Genomic DNA, 23,691 nt, shown 5'->3' on the forward strand with positions numbered 1-23,691 from the left:
AAATAATGGCATAAAATATCTATTTTCATTTTTGGGTTTAGATAGTATTTGCTTATTTAATGGTTTATATTTTATATATTATAGATTTATTGTCAACTTTATAAATTTCATTATTTTTAATTATAACAAGACTTATTTATTTAATTAAAAATGGGTTTAATTATTCCAAAGAAATAATATGCATATTAATATAAAGGATGTTGCATTTTCATTTGTTATTAAGTTTGTAAATAAATAATATATATATGTATACTTTAAATATCATGGGAAAGATTGTCCCTATATTTTAATATATGCTTTGAGACATTCTTCATACTGTTAATATATATATACGGATACGCTTGAATTGCAATGATTTAATATTATGATTTCCCTTTGTATATATTCATTTTTTTTTGTATTTATTTTATATTTTTTTATAAGATTATTTATAATATTTTATATAATTATTTTTTCAATATTTATTTTTAATTAAAAAAAATTATATATATATTTCCCTATATATAAAATATTTATATGTTTTGTGTATTGAAAATTCTGGTATTCTTCATTACAAGTTTATTAGTATTTTTACTTATTCATTTATTTATATTTTTTTGTATAAAATATTATTTAACATATAAAAAAAAGCTAGATATATTTTTCCTTTTTTATTAAAGCAAAATATCAATAATTAAGGATTTGAAAATATTTATATCACGGAAAAATATGTAAATGATATTAATTAAGCCTTGTATAAGGAAGATCGGGGAAAATATGAATATATATAATGTACACATATATTTTGAATAGATAAGAAAAATAAATAAGTTAAATACGAGCATCATTTTATTAAATAGTATATATATTTTAATAAACATAAGATTTAGAAAATAAATTGTTTTTTTTGGAAGCGCAAAATAGTGTGTATTATTTGACAAGATAAATGACGAGGAGAGATATCCCTAATGATTTAACTTGAATTATTATTATTTATATAAAAAAACAAAGTATATTAAATGTGAAGGTGCTACACACATTGAAATTTTTATTATTTTTCACTTTGTTTTTCTTGATTTTACTTTATATACATAGTATACCTTATTAATATTATGCTAAACTGAAAATATTATAGTTTTTTTGAGTAAAAAAAATTATATAAAATTCACATGATTTGCCGAAGTGACATAATATACACGTATATATTTACACCGTAAGTATATACGTCTTATTAATATTAATTTTGAGAGTATAAAATATTGAAATAAAAAAATAGAAATTTAAGCATTTGAATCATATGCATATGCATACTTATTATATGTATACATATGCATTAAGATAGTGGAAGATTTTTTATAATGAAAAATTTATGTAACAAGCATAATAGTAGTAGAGACGCTTTATTCAGAAAAATTTATCAGTGCGAATTTGAAGTGTGGAAACAAACAAATATATACATATATATACGCACTTTACAATATTAATGCTATTACACATTGTGAAATATGTATATGCAAAACTCATCATCAAATAATGTTTTTGGGTCATACAATAACCAAGGGAATAATTTAAATAAAGGTTTATTTGGAAATGCAGGAAATCAATCTGGCTTAACAAATACAAACACCTCCAATTTATTTGGGGGATCAAAGCCACAGCAGCAAAACAATATGATGGTAAATAAGAATTTATTTAGTATGGGAGGAAATACAGGGGGATTAGATGCAAATAAAAGTATATATGATAATATGAATAATCAATCTAATTTAGGTAATAAGAATTTATTTGGTGGATCAGGTATGAATACTAATAGTATGCAAAGCGGAGGAGGTATGGGTAGGAATAGTTTATTTATGAATACAAGTAATCAAAGTAATTTAAATATGAAAAATATGTTTGATAGCGGTTCGAATTTAAATAATACACAAGGAGGCAATTTAAGTAATAAAGGGCTTTTTGGAGGCTTACAGCAAAACAACCAAAGCTCATCAGGTGGCAATTTATTTGGTAATTTATCATCTCAAACAAATACAGGAGGTATGTATAGTGGCTTATCATCTGGAGCCAATCAAAATAAAGGTACCGGATTATTTGGTACATCTGGAAATACAAATCAAGTATCATCAAGTAGTATATTTGGAAGTACTTCAGCTATGGGCCAAAATAAATTAGGTGGAGTATTTGGTAATTTACAATCAGCAGATCAAAATGCTCAAAATGCAGGGAATGCTAATAATAGTTTATTTGGTGGAATGTCAGGAAACCAATTAAAACCTATGAGTACAGGTAGCAATCTTTTTGGAGGTATGTCAGGAAATACTAATACAAATACTGGAACAAGTAATTTATTTGGAAATAACAATGCTGCTTCAGGAATGAATCAAAATAAACCTGGTGGCTTTTTTGGAAATTTACAAGGTTCAAATCAAGGGACTACTGGTAGTAGCATGTTTGGAAATACTAGTAATAATACAGCTTCTGGAATGAATCAAAATAAATCTAGTGTTTTTTTCGGAAATTTACAAGGGTCAAATCAAGGGACTACTGGTAGTAGTATGTTTGGTGGTATGGGTTCTGGTATGAATCAAAACAAGCCTGGTGGGCTTTTAGGAAATTTACAAAGCCAAAATCAAGGAGCTGCAGGTACTACTACGAATAGTAGCATATTTGGTAGTTCTGCTTCTGGATTGAATCAAAATAGAGGAAGTACATTATTTTCTGGTATGTCCAATACCGGTACAAGCACTACTAATACGACAAATAATTTATTTGGAGGTACTTCAGCTATGGGTCAAAATAAATTAGGCGGAGTATTTGGTAATTTACAATCAACAAATCAAAATGCTCAAAATGCAGGGAATACTAGTAATAGTTTATTTGGTGGAATGTCAGGAAATCAATTAAAACCTATGAGTACAGGTAGCAATCTTTTTGGAGGTATGTCAGCAAATACTACTGCAAATACTGGAACAAGTAATTTATTTGGAAATAATAATGCTGCTTCAGGAATGAATCAAAGCAAACCAAGTAGTAACATATTTGGGTCATTGTCATCAGCAACCCAACCAGCTGGTACGACTACAAGTAGTAGTGCTACTACTGGTAATATATTTGGTAGTACACAAACACAAAATCAAGGTATGGGTAGTAATGTTTTTGGATCATCCATGGGAATGAATCAAAATAAATTTGGTAATATGTTTGGAGGAACAAATACTAATCAAAGCAGTACAATGGGTAGTACATTTGGAAATACTGGGCTTGGAGCTTCAGGAATATCATCAACTCCAGCCTTAGGATCGGGCACAAGTACCACAACTGGGTTAGGAGGTGGATTAGGATTATCAAGTGGTGGTATAGGAGGAACAACAACAAATACTGGTTTAGGCATGTCCGGTCTTACTAATACTACAGGTGGTACAACTGGTGGTATTTCTAGTAGCACTGGTAGCAGTAATTTATTTGGTGGCTTAAGTTCAACTTCGAATACAAATACAATGTCTTTAGGTGATAACAAAAATTTGTTTGGATCTAAACCAGGTTTTAGTCTTGGTGCAACAACTACTGCTTCAGGACAAAGTAGCACAAATTTAAGTTTGGGAACAAATTTAGGAGGCGGATTATTAAGCCCAAGTTTGAATACAACGACAAGTAGTGGATTAGGTACAAATCTTGGTAGTACTACTACTGGAAGTACAAACTTATTAGGTGGTTTAACTGGGGGTATAGGAAGTACTAGTACGCTAGGTGCTGGCACAACAGCTTCACCAACAATTGGAATTGGTAGTACTACTACAAATTTAAGTAGTAATACTAATGCATTAAGTAATACTAGTTTAGGTGGTAATTTATTAAGTAGTGGTTCTAGTATGAACCAGACAGGAATATCATTTTTAGGCGATAAGAATTTAATAGGTGGAAATCAAGGAAGTATGCAAAGCAACTTATTAACAGTAGGCAGTAAAGATAAAAGTAATGATTTGTTAACAAATAAGTTGAATATAAATAAAGAAAGTAGTGAAAGTCAGGCTAAAACAACAAAATTTGATGATGATGTAGTAATTAGTAAAAAAAAGGAAGACATATTTAATAAGGCATATGATGATGAAAATGATATTAGTAATGATGAAATAAATTTAATAAAAAGTCAAGATGGTACATTTTATAATTATATAAATTTAATAATAAATGATAATATAAATGATATTCAAAAAACAACATTTTCTTTACTAAATGATCATGATTCTTTAATGTGGGATAATTTTAAAAGTAACATTTTTAAGAACTTTGTTGATTATTTGGTTAATTTTAAACAGAAAAAAAATCAGAAGATTATAAAAAGTAATGTATTAGATTTAGATCAACATGAATTTCAAATTTTGATATGGTTATATAATATAAATTCGTATAAGATAGATTTTATACCTTTTAAAAGTTTTTACTATTTATTATTAAGTAATACGAACTTAAATTATTCTAAGATGTTTATTAGCAATTCAGATAAAAGTATTTTGCCTCGAAATTTTGTTGAAATCAATGATCATTATTATATGAATTATAAGAGCTACTTTTTAAAATCTCAAATAAATAAGCATCATGATAATTACAGTGGATTGAATAGAGAAGGGATAGGAAATAGTAGTAGTGGTGGAGTTAGTGGAAATTCAATACCGATTAGTGCTAGCAACTCTGTTTTAGATATCGATTCTATATATAAGCAGATATTAAAAGATATATTAAATAGTTTATTAAATATGAATTTAAGTATAACTAAAGAGAATATGAAAAAAAAAGAAAAGGATGAATATTATGAGAATGGTGATGCAAATAATAAAAATAATGCAAATTCTGGAAGTAGTTATACATATGAGAATTTATTATTAAATTATTTATTTGGTACATTACAGCATTTACATGACAAATTTTATAAACTAGAGATAAGTAACTATTTATCAAAAGATTTAAATCAGATAGATGAATATTTTGTTGATACTAAATCAAATGAAATATTTTCATATTGTTATGATAACTTTTATAAAAATGAAATGGACAAAGAAAATTGTACAATCCATTTCTTTTTTTATCTTGTTAATATTATGTTTCGATGTGGTAATTATATTGGTTTAATACAGATAATAAAGAATGATGAGTTTATCAAAAATTTAAATATTGATAGTTATTTAAATGATTTTATTATATTATTAATAAGAATATTATTATTAATATATAACCAGAATAATGAAATAAGTATATTTGAAAATATGAAAATAGATATAGATTGTAGTGACATTTTTAAGAAAAAAATTCATATGTCTAATTTAATTAATTTTTTTCATTCGATTCTTTATATATGTTCAAATAATATATATGCATATGATTTGTTGTGTATATTATTTTCGGATATATTTTACAAGAAAGGAAATATGTATACAAACAGAGAAAAGAAAATTGAAATGAAAAATATATTTTATTATGTACAGAAAAAGAAAAGAAATAGTAATTATGTTGATAATAATAGTGATAGAAATAGTGGTAACGAAGATAATTATGATAGTGAAGGAGAAAATAATAATATTGATCGAGGTAGTAATAGTGCTAATAATAATAAGGGAGGAAAAAGTAAAGGAAATGAGAGTAAAGGTTCTTTTTTAGATGTCTTTACAAATATGTTAAACAAGTCTAAAAAATCAAAAAATGAAGAAGATGAACCATTTGAAACTATGGAAATAAACGAAGAAATTGAAAAACTTAACAGAGAAAATATGAGTACAACTAATACTGAAATGTTAGGTATAACTAATAAGTATAGCTACAATTTTGAATACTGTAATATTGAAACAAGTATATGGATTGAATTGAGTTTATTTTTATCAAAAAATTTTGATCTTTATGGTAGTAAATTTCAAGAAAATTTTGATATCCTTGACACTAGTTTAAGTTATTATAATTATGACGATGATAATAATGCATTTTTAAATGATACAAAACATAAACGAGATATGATAAATAGTAAAATAGAAGAATTATTTATTTCGATTTCAAATTGTATTATAAATGAGAATAGAGAATATTTTTCAGTGTGTTCAAAATTACGTGTTGATGATGTTATAAATAATTTTATTATTGTTGATGGGAAAATATCAGAAAAAGTGAAAAGTAGTGTATTTAAAGTTTTAAGAACAAATTTTTTATTATATATAAAACTATTTTATTATTTATTACTAGTAGGAAATATATATGTAACAGTTGGATTTTTATCATGTATATCAAATAATATTCAAAGGATATTATTGGTATTAACAATATTCTTACACAAAAATAATGTTTTTGAAAATAGTAAATTAAATAATATAAAAATAAAAACCTTAGGATTTTTAAAATTGAAAAATGATAATAATACAATTCTTTATAATTCAAAAGATATTAATGATAATGTTCCAACAGATTCAGACAATATGAATTTAATATTATTAAGTATGAACAATACAGATATACCATTTGATTATTTCTTACTTCGAAATAATAATATAAATATATTATTAAAAGCTACATATTTATTAAATTTAAAAACAAATATAAGTATTAAATTATTAAAAAGTATAGTACAAGAAAATCAAGGAATATTATTAAATGAATCAATAATAGGACATATTAATAATGATGGAAATATATTTTATGGAAAATTACATGATTTTTTATTTTTATTTAAAAATAAAGTAAAAAGCCGAAGAAATATAAAATGTTTTTTTTTGATGTATTATGTATTATATAAAAAAAAGTTTTATAATAGTAATATTTTAAGAAAAGTTAGAAAAGAGATTGATAATGAATATCAATATAAATGCAGAAATTTCAAATTCGTTCAAAATAAAAATATTAACACATTGAATAATATATCTTTAGATAATTCGATCATAAATGTCCATTCATCGATTTTGTATAAAATATCTCAATTCTATTCAATACTAGCATATTTTGCAAATCAAAGAAAAAATTATATAGTATCATTTATATGTTATTATATATTAAATGATGAACAAAGTGCCATAAATTCTTTATTAAGAATATACAACGATGAGCTTATATACTACTATTTTAATAACGAGAAAGAATATGGATATATTCGAAAGTGTGCTTTTCGATTTTACCATTTGGCTAAGGTTAGTATTGATTATGTTTTTATTTTATGTATCCCAATTTTATCAAATAAATCGTACTAATTTTTTACATTACTTTTTTTTTTTTTTCAGAATATGTGGCCTTCAAATGTCAAGCTTGAGTCAATCGAACAAAAATCATACTTAGTTTTATGCATCTTATTTATGAAAAAGAAAATGTTTGAAGAAGCTTTTGCTATTTTTTCATTAGCTTTAATACCTGATAACATGCTAGAAAAACTTTCAACTGCAGATTATTATAACATTGACTTATCGTCGAACTTTTTAGTAACATTAAGAGAACTATGCAAAAAAAATTACAAGGTAAGCCCAAATTATGAAAATTACATATGCTGCACATAGTGAATGTTTTTAGTGGTGAAATATATTGTGATTATCTTTTTGCGGTGTTTAATTTTTTCCCCTTTCCTTTTACAGATAAGTGAATTGGTTGACCAGTCAATGATTCGTTCAGTTGTTAAATTTTTGTTGCCTATTAAAGACAAGTTAGATGGCCAAGTTGTTGAGAGTATAAACTATTTAGGATCCTTAACCTTTTAATATGGATATCCATTTGTCATTTTTTTGAATGTTTGTATTTTTAAAATTTGTTCTATGTCGTTCGTAATTTGTTGATATATATAATAGTAAACAAACCGTATTAAGGCGGGTATTATTTACATATACATACAACTGCAATTACAAATAAATGTGCATCATAAGTTCTGTTTAATTTATATTTATGTTAGCAAAATGCACACACTACTTTTTATGTATATCTCAAATGCGTTGAAAATATTTATATGTTTTATGGAGTATAAACCTTAATATTTTGGAAAAACATGTTTTAACATATTGTTTTAAAAATAAATAAAATAAAATAAAATAAAAATATATGTACTATGCCCTATTTTCAAGGGATTATGAAATCTTTATTTTCATGTGATTATTGATATGACTACACAACAGTGTATTCCCGATTATAATAAGAAGCCATATCATATGTGTAGTTAATTGCTCTTAGAAATGTAAGAGAATAATAAAATTTTATAAGTCTCAATAATAAGTTAACCTTTTCAATGTTCTTAAAAAAATGATTAAACAATTTAGTAGTACATAAAAATATATGCACAATATTTTTTCAAGGATATAATAAAATGATAAGCACATGCATATATTATTAGTGTTATGAATAATTAGAGAAAATATCAAGCTCCTGTTTAATTCCATAAAAATTTTTTGTAACACAAATAAATTGAATTATTTTAACTATCTTCAATATTTTATTTGCATTTTGTTAATAAAAAATATATTACATATAATAAGCTTACACAGTGTAAACATATTTATTGCATATTTAAGAAAGGATACATGTGGTACTATAATTATGTTCGTTTTTATAGCATAATATAAAAATTAAATACAGGAGTATATGAATGTAAGAAATAAATAAAAGCTTTTTTGTGGAAAATGTAAATACGGAAATATTTATAAATTGAATTATTTCTTGATATTATTTGTTATATTATTTACTTTTTACCTTTTATTTATTGGTTAACATTTCAGCCTTATTATGAGCGCAAATTGAATTAAAGGGGTAAAAGGAAGAACGAAAATAAGGATATGGTATATATATACAATAAATATGTATATTAAAATGCAAAATTTAAGAAAAGTATTAAAATTAAATAATGGGAATATAAAAATTGGGAATATAGGGGGCTTATACAGAAATTACAATACTAGTAAAACTGTGTGTGCAAACCCAGATATCAAACATATCCATAATATGTACAAATTAAATGACATATATTACAACAACTTGAAAATAATAAATAATTATGATGAATATTATAATTTAGTTATAAAAAATGAATATTTCAAGGATTATTCAAAAATGAAGAATATGTTTCGGGATGATCAAAAAGGGTTTAATAGCAATACAAATATGTATGATAATAAATCAGCAGATAGTCGAAATAACACCATATTAAATAATATAGAAGATATAAATAATGATAATAGTTCAAAAAATATAATTTCATCGAATGATTTACAAGTATTATATTTTGGCAGTTATGAGAACAATACTAGTATTATATTATTTGAAAAGTTTAAAGACATAATTGAGAAAAATCGAAAATTACAATTTATTTTTCTTGATGTTAATGTGTGCCCACAAGGCTCATATAACTGCGATGTAAGATATGTCCCATGTGTTTGTTTAATATATAAAAACCATATATATAGAAAAAAATTAGAAATAAATTATGAAAAGCCTATTGATGAGAATTATTTAAAAGAATTTTTAAATGAGGTTCAAAAAAATATAGACTTATTTCATTCATATAATAATAAATATATATATAGCATAAAAAAACAAAGTAACTATTTAAATACTAAATATATTGATATTGATAATCAAAATATACATAAAGAAAATTGGAATACCTTTTAATTGGTTGATACATAAAAAAAATAGAATTGAATGTGGATAATATAAGTTACTTATTATTACGAGCAAAATACACTACCCATGTGTAAAATAATATATATACGTGTATTATTTTTCGTAAACAATGCTATTTTTTTGTACTTATATAAACAATGTATTATTTATACGTTTTAAGGATGTATTTTACTCAATAATATGTTCATAATTTTCATATATTTGTTATATTTCTACATTTCTATTTTTAACATATTTTGAAATACACCTATTATCATATAAAAATATATACTCTCTACACAACGAACCAATGAATTTAATACCACTAATTTAATATAGTAAATTTTTATATTTTTCCAGTTTTTACACATGAAGCTTATATGAAAATGGCATTAAATGAAACTCTATTTGGTTCATGTGTTATATAACGTGGTATCATATGAAATGCACATCATTTTTAAATAATATCTTTGTTTATTTTAGAGGAAAACGAGTTTAATATTTTCTTTTACAACGATTAATATGAATTCTTACTATTTAAAAAGAATAAAACACATTCTAGGATGTACATATGTATGCGTGATGCCATTAATCTGTGTAATAATAAAAAAGTAAAGGGGCCTTGCTATTTTTAAGATTAATATTGTAAGCCCAATGAAATGTCAGAATTGTTGAAAAAGTAAGGTATAACATTTCCAGCTTTTACTAATGTAAAGCCTTCGTAAATTATAGAAAAGCACTATATAGTTTATGCATTAAAAAAATATATATTTCAAGCCTACATTTTTTCATTCTTATTTGATTTTGCTTACCTTCAAATGTGTATTTAAATGAAATCGCGGGTTTTTATACTATTTTGTTTCTTATAAATTTGTATATGTTTAATTTATTTTTTTTTTTGATATAATATACCTTTTAATGGTAAAATGATTTCTCCGTATGGTAGGCAGGAATCCATGATATGCTATTTTATATATGTATAATATTATAGTGCCCAATATATATGCATTTACAAGGTATGTAAAAATGTTAAGATTTCTATTCGTTTTAAGGGGCAATATATTATTTCCATTATAGAATTTATTTTATTATTGTTAATTATTTTTCACATTGTTTATGTACAGAATGCATAAATATTATTTGTTGTGAATGTGTTATTTTTAGAAACAGTTTTTATTAAGCCATATTTATTCGCATATTTTTTTCCACAGAATTATGTATTTATGTACACATATGTATGTTACATTTTCAGTGACAAAATAATGTTATATATAACAATCAAATTCTGCAAATTATTTAAAAAAAAGAAAAAAAATTTAAGTATAAAAAATAAAATATAGTTAAATAGTGTATATATTTTGTTGAAAAGATTGTTCATAAGTATTAGGGGCCACATAATAATTCATGAAGGATGCACATTTGGTGGCCATATTAATGTATGAACATATATTATATATATATGCATGATGGGGAAAAAGGAAATAATACTTAACAACGTTAGTAAAAATGTGAAGAAGCAAATAGGTGTACTTAAAATAGATGGTGTTGAGAATATTACCTTTACAAATAAATCAGCATCGATTATTTACAATAATAATATAGTTAATGCGTTAGAAATCGTTGATACTATAAATAACATAGGTATTAATGGATACTTTATAGAAGATGAGGATGCAGAAGGGAATGGGGGCAACAGTAATGATATTATTCGGTTTACTTTTTATGTAAATGGTAATTATAATAATAATAATAATGAAAATGTGTGTAGTAGTCAAGCTAATATAAGCCCACAGCCCGATGAAATATCTTCGAAAGCATGTGGAGATAATTATGTTGAATTAGGAGGATGTGAAGAAAACGAAAAACATAAAATTAAAAGTTGTTGTGAAATGAAAAATAAAGCTAATAAATCGAATGTAAATGAGGATAAAGAATTTGATCGAAATGGAATAGAGAAAAATGATTTAAATTTGAACAAATGCTCTAAAAATAATGAGCCCAATGGAGATAGTAATAATAATTATATAGATCAAGGCTCTATATATAAATATAGAGACAGTCTTGAAACCAATAGTGAAATTATTAATATGTGTAACAATAAATACAACGAAAATGCAGAAAATAATACAAATGTAAATGAAAAAAATGGTAAGGATGAGGATAATTTGAAAAAAGGGAAAAAAACGTATGGTGTATTTAATATATTTCGAAATATAACAAAAAATAAAAAAATAAAAAGTAATGATGATATTAAACCGGAAAATAAAAAATTATTAGATGATACGGAAAATATATATAATGAAGATACAGTGAAACCCAAAGGAATAAATCATAATAAAGCTTTTAATGAATATGAAAATTATATAAATAATAGTGAGAATATATATATATGTGAATTAAGAATATATAATATGACATGTGATAGTTGTGGAAATAAAATAATAAATTTTTTAAAAAACAAAAATTTAATTATAGACGGTAATAGTTTTGCTACTGATGATAAAATAAAGTTAAAAATAAATATTCCTGAAAATATGAATAATTATAATAATGGGATATCTGATGGAATTAAAAGCAATAGTAATAATGTAAAATTTTATGTGAACAAAATAATGTCTGAAATTAAAGATAGTGGATTTAACAATGATTTGATAGATTTATATAAGTATGATAATGTAAATGATAATAATTTATTTGATATAACATTATATATATATAGAGATGATATAATAAAAGCTTATAATTTGTTAGTCCAAGTAAAAGGAGTAAAAAAAGTAGAATATGATATACAACATGAATATATTTATATTTTGTATGATCCTGATATTATCGGAATTAGGTGCATGTTAGAATTATTAAAAAAAAAAAATAATATTGATGCATATTATGATGAAGATAAAGAAAAATATTTTAGAAGTACAAAAAATAATGAAACACAAGCATCTAGAAAAGTAATTGAATTATTATGTTGTTTTGTTATAAGTATTATTATTATTATACTTAATAGTTATCAAATGGGTATGGGGAATATGGACACTTTCTATGCATATGGAAATTATAAACATTATTTTAAAACATTCAAATATGTTCATAATTTAGATAACAAACATAAAGTATTTAATAATAATTTTTTTGAGAAAGATAATATTAGTTTGTCTCAAAACATACCTTTTGATGTTTCACATAAATTGGATAATAATTCTAATGAAAATGTAGAATTTCGAAAGAAAAAAAAACAAAAAAATGATGAAGAAAAAATTAAGAAAAAGCAAACAGAAATAGCTTCGAATGCAGACCTTAAAAAAAAAAGTGACAAACATAATTTAAATGGAGAAAAAGACAATTGCAGTCATACTAAAGATTTTGAAGATTGTATAAGTAAAGAGGAAAAATCGTTAGATCATGTGAAGGGTAAACACGCTCAGGATGGTTTATCGGAGGAGACCGTTGAAAAGAAAACACCGAAATGTGCAGATAAGGACAATACAAAAAAACATATAAAGAAGAAAAGAAATGACGATCAAAATAGGGGCAGTGAAAATGCCGATAGTTTAAAAAACGAGGAGCATGGTTGTAAAAGCAAGGAAAGTGAAAATGCTGATAGTTTAAAAAAGGACGACCATAATTGTAAAAGCAATGACAATGAAAATTCCGAAAGTTTAAAAACAGCGGAACAAAGTGATAAAAGGCAGGATAGTGAAAATGCTAATAGTTTAAAAAAAGAAGAACATGATAACAAAAATAATGATAATGAAAATGTTGATAGTTTAAAAAAGGATGAGCATAATTGTAAAAGCAGTGACAATGAGAATGCCGAAAGTTTAAAAAAGGACAACCAGGATAGTAAAAATAAGAACATTGAAAATACTGATAGTTTAAAAAAAGAAGAGCGGGATGATAAAAACAAAGATAGTGAAAATGCTGACAATTTAAAAAAGGGGGAGCATGATTGTAAAAGCAATGACAACGAAAATGCCGAAAGTTTAAAAACAGAGGAACAGAATGACAAAAACAAAGATAGTGAGCATGCTGATTGTTTAAAAAAGGAAGAACAAGATAACAAAAATAAGGGCATTGAAAATTGTGATAATTTAAAAACAGAGAATCAAAATGACAAAAACAAGGACAGTGGAAATGGTGATAGTTTAAAAAAAGAAGTTGACGAGGAGGCAAATTTTTTGTTTGATTTTACAGTAGATAATAAATCTTCGAAAGATTCGGAGGATAATAAAAATTTAAAGAAACCTGCAAATTCAAAAAAATTACCAAATTCCTATGCCCGTTTCATGAAAAAAGCAAAACCCAAAAATGTGGACAGCAAAGTAGAATTAGTTAGAAGTGATAAAAATGAAAATAATTCTAATAAAGAAAGTAATGCAGATAAATGTGAAGAACAAAAAATATATAATAATGATAAAAAAAATTGCGAACAAGTTGAAAAAGAGGAGAAAACTCGAATAAGGAAAAATAAATCAGGTTCAGAAAAAACAGGGTCGAATACACTTTTAAATAAATTGTTACACACATTTATTGATGATAAAAAATCTACGGGTGTTTTAGACAAAAAAATATTTAATGTGCTATCATTAAGATTATTATTAATATATATATTATCCTCAATTATATATTTATTTTTTGGTTATAATTTCATTATTAATGGATATAAGAATTTAAAGAATAATATAATAAATATGAACGTCTTAATTTTTATTAGTTCATCATTTTCGTATTTTTATTCGCTATTTCTTTTAATATCATGTATAATATTTTCAATAGACATAGATGGCATTCCTTTATATTTCGACACAGCTGCATTATTAATATGTATACTAAAATTAGGATTTGAAATCGAGCATTTTTTGGTGCAGTTTTCGAAAAAAAAAATGGAAGATCTATATGAAAAAACAACAAAGCATGTTAACATTTTAGAAGAAAGAGATAAAGTCCAAGAAGATAATAGTAATTTAAATAAAAAAGAAAAAACAAATAGCTCAAATAAATTGATAAAGAAAGAAAGTTCTACATGTTGTGGAGATGATAAAAATGAAGGAGGTGGGAAAAGTGCTAGCAATGATTTATCGAATTGTGATAAAAATAAATCCTCCAAAAGTTTTACACTTAAAAAATATTTATCAAGCAATGCAATTGATAATGGAAAACCTACTGATTTAAGTAAAGATATTGATAAAATATGTTTAGAAGGAAAAAAAATAAATTTAAATGATTATGTAATTAATAGTTATCCTGTAAAATTTATTCAAAAATATGACTTATTAGTTTTTTATCAAGGTGAAACAATATTAGTAGATGGAATAAAAATGAATGATGATGTTACAGTTATTAATGAAAGTATGATAAGTGGTGAATCAAATGGAATAAATAAATATAAAGGCGATAAAATATATGCTGGATCTAAATGTGCTGAAGGTATATGTATACTATATATTTCTGATGTAACAAAAAGGAACTATATTGAATATGTTAAGAAAATTTTAGATGAAGTAAATTCTAAAAAAACAGATCTTCAATTATATGCTGATAAGATTGCTAGTATCTTTATTCCATTTATTATAATATTATGTATTGTAATATTTTTAATTTGGTTTTATTTAACATATTTTGGATATGTAAATATTAGAAACGAGAATTATTTTAAATTAAATAGATTTTTATCTTGTATGTTTTTTTCGATTCACTTTTCATTATCAGTTTTATGTGTCGCATGTCCATGTGCAGTAGGTTTAGCTAGCCCATTGTCAATAGCTATCAGCTCATATATATGCAGTAATATTGGAATTATTATAAAAAATATTAATATTTTTGAAATTCTTCTTAATTGTAATCATTTTATATTTGATAAAACGGGAACATTGACAGTTGGAAAACCTGTTGTTAATAAAATTTTTATTTCAAATAATTTCGAAACATTTATTGATCAGTTATTGAAGGATAGACCTGGAAACAATTTAGAAATCGATTGGGAATATGCAAAAAATATTAAAAATATGGGTGCTATTTCAAATAATGACGAAGTATTAGAGAATAATAGTAATTATAGAGATGGTGGAATTGGTTTCTTTAAAGGATTGGGTGGTTCCAAAGGTATTTCAGATGCTTATAACAAGATAGAAGATTATGAAAAGGTGTCAAATTGTCAAAACGGTGAATATATGGAGATATATGATATGCATGATAATGATCCTTCGAATCTTCTAAAACATTGTAAAGGAAAAAAATCGATTATAAATCCATCACAAAGAAAAAATATGAAAGATGGTAAAAAATGTTTGAATTATTTAGAAAGCTTTAATTGTGCAAGTAAAGATGTAAAATTTTATTGTTTTTCAACTGAAAATGATAATGAATACAAAATGAGAAAAGCAATGAGATTAAAACAGATTAGACAAAGAGAAGGTGGTAAAAAAAATAGGGATGAAAATGATGCATATCTGAATTGTAGTGGAAAACAAACATTTTTAAATTATTTTATGTCATTAGTAAATTTAAAAAAATATAGACAATATAACAATAAGAATATTAATAGTAGTAATAAATATGATAAATCATTTGACAAATCATTAAAAGAACATTTTATAAATAATTCTGCTGTTGAATTTTCATCGGATGATGATTCATATTCTAGTGAAACAAGTAGTGAATATAATTTAACCGGATCATACAATAATAAAAAATATTCAAAATCTGAAAATCATGGAAACTATCTTGATAGCAATTACGGCAATCACTATGATAATAATCTAATAGACGTTATAAATCATATAGGAAACAATAATATGATAAATAGTTCAAATAATTTATCTTTTTCTGATGAAAAAGATTTAAAAGAGAAAATATGTAACTGGATCTATTTATTTTTAGGACTAAGTTTAAATGTCGAAAAATATAGTAATCATTTATATGCTGAGTCTATTAACTCTTTTATTAATAGCTATTATTTAATAAATAATGCATTTGATGTTAATAATATAAAGAATGAAAAAAATCAAGGAATTACTGGTATAATAAATGAATTGTCAATAACTATAGGCACATTATTTTATTGTTATACAAAATATAAAAACACTTATTGTAATAAAATGGAAAAAATTTCAGAAGAAAAATTAAATATAAAAAATTTTGAAAAATATTTATATTCGTGTGATTGCAGTGTGCATAAGACTTATCAATTTTTATATAAATACTCGAATAGTAAAAAAAATGAAAACCATAATATGATTTTTATGGGTATTGAAGGAATAATAGTTGGCTTTTTCATTTTAGTAGATGATATTAAACCACAAGCATTTGATTTAATTAATCATTTAAAAGAGGAGAAAAAACAAATTTATGTATGCACAGGTGATAATTATACTAATGCTATATATATTTCAAAAATATTGGGAATACCAAAAAGTAATGTTTCTTCAAATACTTTGCCTATGGAGAAGGCTCAATTTGTTAAGAAAATACAAGCCTTGAACGATGGTAATTACAATTTTGTTTTAGTTCATCGTTTTTTATATTTGTTTGTGAATGTGTATATGTATGTGTTTATGGTAGTATACTAGATTGTGCGCATTTATGCTTCACATATTGATGTCATTTTTTTTCTTCGAACAGGAAAAGTATGCATTATTGGAGACGGTATAAATGATTGTTTTGCCTTGAAAACTGCTGATTTAGGATTGTCATTATGCACAAGATCAAATATTGTAATGGACAGTGCAGATGGATGTATTGTTGATAATGATATAAGTGCTATAATAAAACTATTTGAAATAAGCAAAAAAACAATACTAGTTATAAAATTTAATTTTCTATTTTCTTTCTTTATTAATATATTTTTTATTTTATTGGCAAGTGGAGCTTTTTATGCCTTAGATTTTGTATTTTCTCCCTTCCATTTCACATTCCTAATGTTTTGTAGTTCAATTATTGTAATATTATCATCCCTATCCTTGAAGTTGTAAGTAGCGATTCAAAAAAATATACATGATAAGCAATCGTTATTAGCTATGTGTATACTTACATAACCATGTTTACCTTCACATAATTGCATATATAATAAAATATATGGACATATTGCATGTTTTACATTTTTTCCACATTTGTAGGATTCTGAAAAATATATGATTGGGATGTGTGTGGTATTAAAATTGAAATCAATTTCAGGAGAATGATGAAAAAAAGAAAATGAATAAAGAAAAGATTATGCCGCTTTAACAACGTCTATTTTATCTTATATGAATGTGTTATTTTTTATTTGATGATATTTTTCAAATTTATGAGATTGCATGTTTGCATACATACACATTCAGTTTTCTTTTTTTATAAAGCATAAAATATTTGTTGAATTATATTTTTTTAATATATGCATACTATTACTATAGGAAAAGCATAATATTTTATTTTCCGCTTATTAAAATTTACAAAACTATAAGATATAAAATATATATTTATATTGTACAAAAATTGTATGATATATACATAATGAGTTACAAAACTTAATATAGCAAAGGTTAATTTTTTCTTTTTTATAATTTTTATGAGATGTTGGTTTTAAAAAAAAAAGTTCAAATATTATAGATATGAAATATTGTAAAATAATTATGTTAAGAATTCTTAGCAATAACTTATATAAAATAAATAATAGACATGCAAATTGTATAATTGAAAATAATGCACACATAGATACAGTGTTGCCATAAAATGAGTATGATCATTATTTTACATATATAAGGAGTGAAAATATAAATATGTGCGTTTAAAATCAGCTATACCATTTTAACGATTAAAAAAAATAATTTTTATATTTTTTGTTTTTTTGTATCATGAGAAATGTCATTTAGAGATCTCTTATTATTTTTAGTTGTATTATTATCACTTGGTATGAGTAATTGTATTTCATTAAGTAAATATGAGATATCTGAATATTTTTGTGGGAATATTCTCATAGCAGTAAAGTTCACTCTTTCTATTCCATTATAAATTTTTTGACTTACCCTAACAACAACTTTATATTCCTTATATAAGAAATCATAATTAAATAAATAATCTAAAGTATCCTCATCTAATCCTTTTAATTCTTCAGCTTTTTTTCCTAATAAATTAAATCCTTCATCAGAAAAGGCTCTTAAAGTTATAGAACCAGAGAAATCCATAAATAAGAAATTAAATGTATAATTATAAAATGGTTTGACATCATTTTCATCACAATTCATACATGAATATACACAACTTTCGTCATTATTGAAATTTGAATTGTCGTAATCCATGCCTTGAGTATTATCTTGTCCACTTGATAATAATTTTTTTTTACATTTAGTACAAGCAGGGTAATAAAATCGATGTTCATTTTCTTTGCTTTTCCAATATATTCGTTTAATTCTACCTACTAATGTATATGTTCCAGATATTTTTCCCAATACATCATTAACATCACTTACCGCATAATGTTTATCGGGTGTTTGAATAACATCATTTGATAAAATATTTTTCATATTAGTAAACTGCTCGTATTTTCCATTATTATTATACCATTCTGAAATACCTAAGCATTTATTTTTTAATTCGTCATTTAGATTTTCTACTTTTTCGATAGAACTAGTTACACCAAATGTTCCATTTTTCATATCATTCCAATTTCGAATACTTATATTTGTAAATATGTATATTTCATTTTCTTTTAAATCTTTTTCTATTAAATTTACATTACTGTCCCAAAAAGATATTTCAAATGAATGTTTTGTATCATCAACAATTATTATATTTTGTTTAACTATATCATTTCCTTGTTTCGTTTTCAAATTATTTGGTGGGCATATATGTTTAACTATACCAATTAAATCGGCGGTAAATGGTGTTTCTTTTGTGGCTATTTTTATATCTCTTAAATTTACAAGTGAAATATTTTTCTGAATTTTGATTTCCCCATCATCTTTTACTTCATGAATTTCACTATCTTCATTAAATGTTAATTCATATTTATGTTTTACATTATTATATTTTGGGTTTGCAATCGAAACTCTTCCTTTGGAAAAAATATAAACTTTTTTTAACTCTATATTATTAAACCATTTGTCTGCTGAGCTTCCCCAAAATTTGCATGAAATTGAATCTCCATGTACATCAGTTATGTCTATGCTAAAAAAGCTGTTGTTGTTCTTAAATGTAGAGAGTTTTGATTTGTTAACTACTTTTGCTTTTATGATCCATTTGCTAACATATGTCGTTATTTGGCTAATACGAAAAAGGAGGCTGCACAAGGAAAGAAGGATGAGTGATATGTATGAACGGTAGGAAAAATATTAAGTTAAAAAATTATATATTGTAAGAAAATGCACAATACTAGCACAATATTTTTATGCACACACATTCCATTATTGTATATGCTGTGTATTATGCTTTAAAGAGAGATGAATGCTTCGCTTTCGCTTTATTTTCGCATTCTTTGGAGGCCACACACATAAATATATGCATATATAGCGTCGCATCATAAATGCATATTATTAATCTTTCAATGTTTTTCTTTTATAAGCTTACTCGTTTTCACTCATTGTGAATCTTACATCAAATAAATGTTTTTTTGGTTTTTAATAATTTTGGGCGTTTTCGATTTTTAAAAATAAAAAGCCAGTATTATACATTAAGCAAAATAATTCTTTTAAAATTCAAACATAAATGTGTGTAATATTATATTAGTGTTTTATATCTAATATATTTATCGAAAATAATATACGCAAAAGCAAAAAGAAATAACGAAATAAACTTTAAAAAAGGAAAATAATAAATAAAAAAAAATACGTAAAAATACGAAGAGTGTATATATATATGGTTAGTGTGGAGAAAAAGGGAATAACAAATAGCATAAATATATTCAGGTATTATTTATAATTTTTTGAAAAGGTATATAAACAGAAAAATACACATACATATAATCGCTTATATGAGTATATGTATATATATTAAGGGCGAAAAAATTAATAAATAAATAATAGTAAAATTGAATAAATAAATATTAAAAAATATAACAAAATAGAATGAAAATAATGATATTAGTTATTTTACTAAATTATGGCTTCCCGGCTTTATCATTTACTTTAATGTAAAGAAAATGATTAATGATCATAATTTTTCATAAAGTATGGCTTATATATACTTAAATAAATGATGAATATCATAATTTATAATTTTCAATTTTATTTATAAGGACTATTTACTTGTGTTTTAAATTATAATTATTATGTATAATAGACTAATTATTTATATACAATTTTTAATAAGGCAAAAAATTTATAGACAGCATTTATTCTTAAAATTTGGATACTTAAAATGTGCATTAATAATTACACAAGTAATGACCATAAAATAATATAATTGGAAAAAGGCGAAAAAAAACATTATGGAAACTATGTGATAAGCTATTTTTTTATTAATTCGTAACTTTTAAAATTAACACACTTAAAGTAATTTTATGAGGGTATTTGAATATTACTAAGGAGCTTAATAGTGTTTGTAAAAATATAAATTTAAAGACCGTATGAAAAAATTAAAATTATGAGAAAGACAAGTGACTTGTAATTTTAAATAATATTCCATTTAAAAATAGTAAAAGACAAAAATAAAAAAATAAAATTGTAACATTTGTAATTCTTTGAGGCGATATAAATTAGCGTGTGTAGTAAACTTATTTAATCGTTATTTCAACATATTTCGAATAAGGAAATTAAAAAAGTTTTTGCATCCCTTTTTAAAACCTTACACCGAGCATATTATATTTATTTGCATATGCATGACTTAAAAGGTAGAAAGCGTACTCCTATTAAGCCCATTTGGTGTTGCATATTTAGGAGAAGTGGATTTTTAATTAACATTTTTGAGAGTATTACGATCCTTAATATTTTTATCTCTTTGAAAAAATGATTGTTTAAAAAGTATATTTTATGTAAGATATGGAAAATGGGTAGAATAATCTCATATGCAAATAAAGCGATAGCATAAGTTTACTTTTTGTTTTGTGTATATGTGTATAAGTTCATTTGATTATTTTCCAAAATAAAATGTATTATGTTTAATATTTTATATGGTCTTATGAAATTAGCAAAAGGGATTATTAAAATGATAAAGCATACCAACTATATATATATTGTGTGTTTAAAAAATGATAATAAAAATATATACTTTTGTTTTTTATATAAATTGAAAATAAAATTTAAGGTGATAAAATAATTTCCGTTTAACACATCATCATGGAAATATATACCATATAATTCCAAATTAATAATACTGGAGCATAATGCTAATATCTCTGTATAATATATTAATCATTTTGTTGTAAATTAGGAAATAGTTACAAATATAAAAGTGTAAAAATATAGGATATTATAAAATTTTCCATTGTATAATTTAAAAAAATATTAAAAAAAAAGAAAGCCTCATAATATACTGCACCAATAAATAAAATAAACTTCAATGTATGATAGCATGCAAAAAGTGTAAAGTTTATGAAATCCCATAATAAATAAAAATAAACACATCTTTTAATTTTTTTAGCCTTTTAAAATATACACAATAATATGGGTATACATAAAACTTAACTTTTCTAATTAAAAAATATATATGAATAATTATTCCAAAGAGAGTAGACCGAATATGTGAATATTATTTATTTTACATTAATTTTTTTAATTGACTGTTTATATTTTCAATTAAAAAAATACATATATAATATTTAATTATTTACTTTTTTTCTTTTTCTTATTCCCATGATGCACTACGATTAATATAGTGTAGTATTTTGTGATAAATCGATAAAAACAAAAGAAGGCTTATGATATATTTTTTCATTTTTCGTTTTCCTTTTTTAAGATAAATTTTTTTAGTAAAAAAAGATATATAATAAAAACATCCTTTAATTTTTATCATGTAAATTTTTATGTTTTGTTTAAATATTATACAGTTTAATAAGTAATAACATTTCGAGTTTCAATTTTTAAGAAATAAATACAAATATACAGCTTAGTTGTTCTGCTACTGAAAATGATAAATTAAAAAAAAAAAAATCAGAATATTCGTATGTACAATATATTACAACCTTTTCAATATAATATATATCTTAAATTATAAGAGAACAAAATGCACATTATATTGTTCTTCTTCTGTTTTATGTTTGAATATGTCCACTCACGACAAGCTTTTATTAATGTTCATAAGAACAATATTATAAACAAAAAAATAAGTACCAACAGTCCATATAATAAAAATGCCTTGTATCAAAATTCTCCAAAGGCGCCTATTTCACAGGTTAAAATAAATAATAATAAAACATATATAATGATCATAAACTTGTTGGCAAATATTTATACTAATGCATTTGTATGTACATATATACGTATTTTCTTTATTGTTTTATATATTTTTAGGCAGTCACTAAGAAACAGATAATTGAAGAAGTTTCAATGGAAACAAAAGAAAGTAAAAAAACAGTTGAAAAAATCATGAATGGAATATTTGATAATATATATAAACATTTAGAAAATAATGAAAAAATATATATCCATAAATTTGGTATGTATTACAACATTTTTCGAAAAAAAAGATATATTAAAAATATGAGAACCAAAGAAGACATTGAAATAGAAAGCAGTCATGTCCCACATTTTAAATTCTCAAAAATATTCAAAGACATGATAAAAACAAATATTAAAGCAAAAAAGGGAGAAGGATATGAAGAGGGAACTGATTTTGATGAAGATGATTTAGATATGGATAATATTAATGAAAGCTTTAAGGAAAATGTCAATGAAAAATTAGTTTACTAATCCCTTTTATTGTAAAAAAAATAAAAAAAATAAAATGATTAGTCTAACAAAAGAATGACAGTAAAATAAAATACACAAATAAGTATACATATTTAAGAGAAAATATACATGTGTGTATTTTTTACAAATGTTTTTTTATTGCTATTTATTTTTTGTGGGTTAATTGGGAACAAGTTCCTGTTATTTTATATTTTATTTTCTTTGTTTTATTTATATGTGTATACATATTGTTTTTTCCTACATTTTTAAGTAATGATTTACTGAATTTATATTCAAATGCGAAATT

The 23,691-nt window shown here is 23.7% G+C and overlaps 5 protein-coding genes across 5 annotated transcripts; 4 read left to right on the forward strand and 1 right to left on the reverse strand.

The window, feature by feature from the left end:
• Positions 1 to 1,484: 1,484 nt before the first annotated feature.
• PCHAS_0417200 (nucleoporin NUP221, putative) lies at positions 1,485 to 7,697 on the forward strand (the record flags this gene model as incomplete). Its single annotated transcript, XM_016800039.1, has 3 exons — positions 1,485 to 7,139; positions 7,230 to 7,460; positions 7,575 to 7,697. The coding sequence occupies 3 exons, from the start codon at positions 1,485 to 1,487 to the stop codon at positions 7,695 to 7,697; spliced, it is 6,009 nt and encodes a 2,002-aa protein (XP_016653331.1).
• A 1,084-nt stretch (positions 7,698 to 8,781) lies between these two features.
• PCHAS_0417300 (conserved Plasmodium protein, unknown function) lies at positions 8,782 to 9,594 on the forward strand (the record flags this gene model as incomplete). The annotated part of the gene is made up of 1 exon (XM_016800040.1): positions 8,782 to 9,594. One exon carries the CDS (start codon positions 8,782 to 8,784, stop codon positions 9,592 to 9,594), a length of 813 nt encoding a protein of 270 aa, XP_016653332.1.
• A 1,454-nt stretch (positions 9,595 to 11,048) lies between these two features.
• PCHAS_0417400 (copper-transporting ATPase, putative) lies at positions 11,049 to 17,718 on the forward strand (the record flags this gene model as incomplete). The annotated part of the gene is made up of 3 exons (XM_016800041.1): positions 11,049 to 17,070; positions 17,206 to 17,551; positions 17,700 to 17,718. 3 exons carry the CDS (start codon positions 11,049 to 11,051, stop codon positions 17,716 to 17,718), a joined length of 6,387 nt encoding a protein of 2,128 aa, XP_016653333.1.
• A 674-nt stretch (positions 17,719 to 18,392) lies between these two features.
• PCHAS_0417500 (replication protein A1, small fragment) lies at positions 18,393 to 20,141 on the reverse strand (the record flags this gene model as incomplete). Its single annotated transcript, XM_016800042.1, has 2 exons — positions 18,393 to 19,842; positions 20,128 to 20,141. The coding sequence occupies 2 exons, from the start codon at positions 20,139 to 20,141 to the stop codon at positions 18,393 to 18,395; spliced, it is 1,464 nt and encodes a 487-aa protein (XP_016653334.1).
• Positions 20,142 to 22,719: 2,578 nt separating this feature from the next.
• On the forward strand, positions 22,720 to 23,405 carry PCHAS_0417600 (bacterial histone-like protein, putative; the record flags this gene model as incomplete). The annotated part of the gene is made up of 2 exons (XM_016800043.1): positions 22,720 to 22,887; positions 23,007 to 23,405. The coding sequence occupies 2 exons, from the start codon at positions 22,720 to 22,722 to the stop codon at positions 23,403 to 23,405; spliced, it is 567 nt and encodes a 188-aa protein (XP_016653335.1).
• Positions 23,406 to 23,691: the final 286 nt, after the last annotated feature.

This window comes from Plasmodium chabaudi (genome assembly GCF_900002335.3).
Source record: "Plasmodium chabaudi chabaudi strain AS genome assembly, chromosome: 4".
Lineage (NCBI taxonomy): Eukaryota > Apicomplexa > Aconoidasida > Haemosporida > Plasmodiidae > Plasmodium > Plasmodium chabaudi.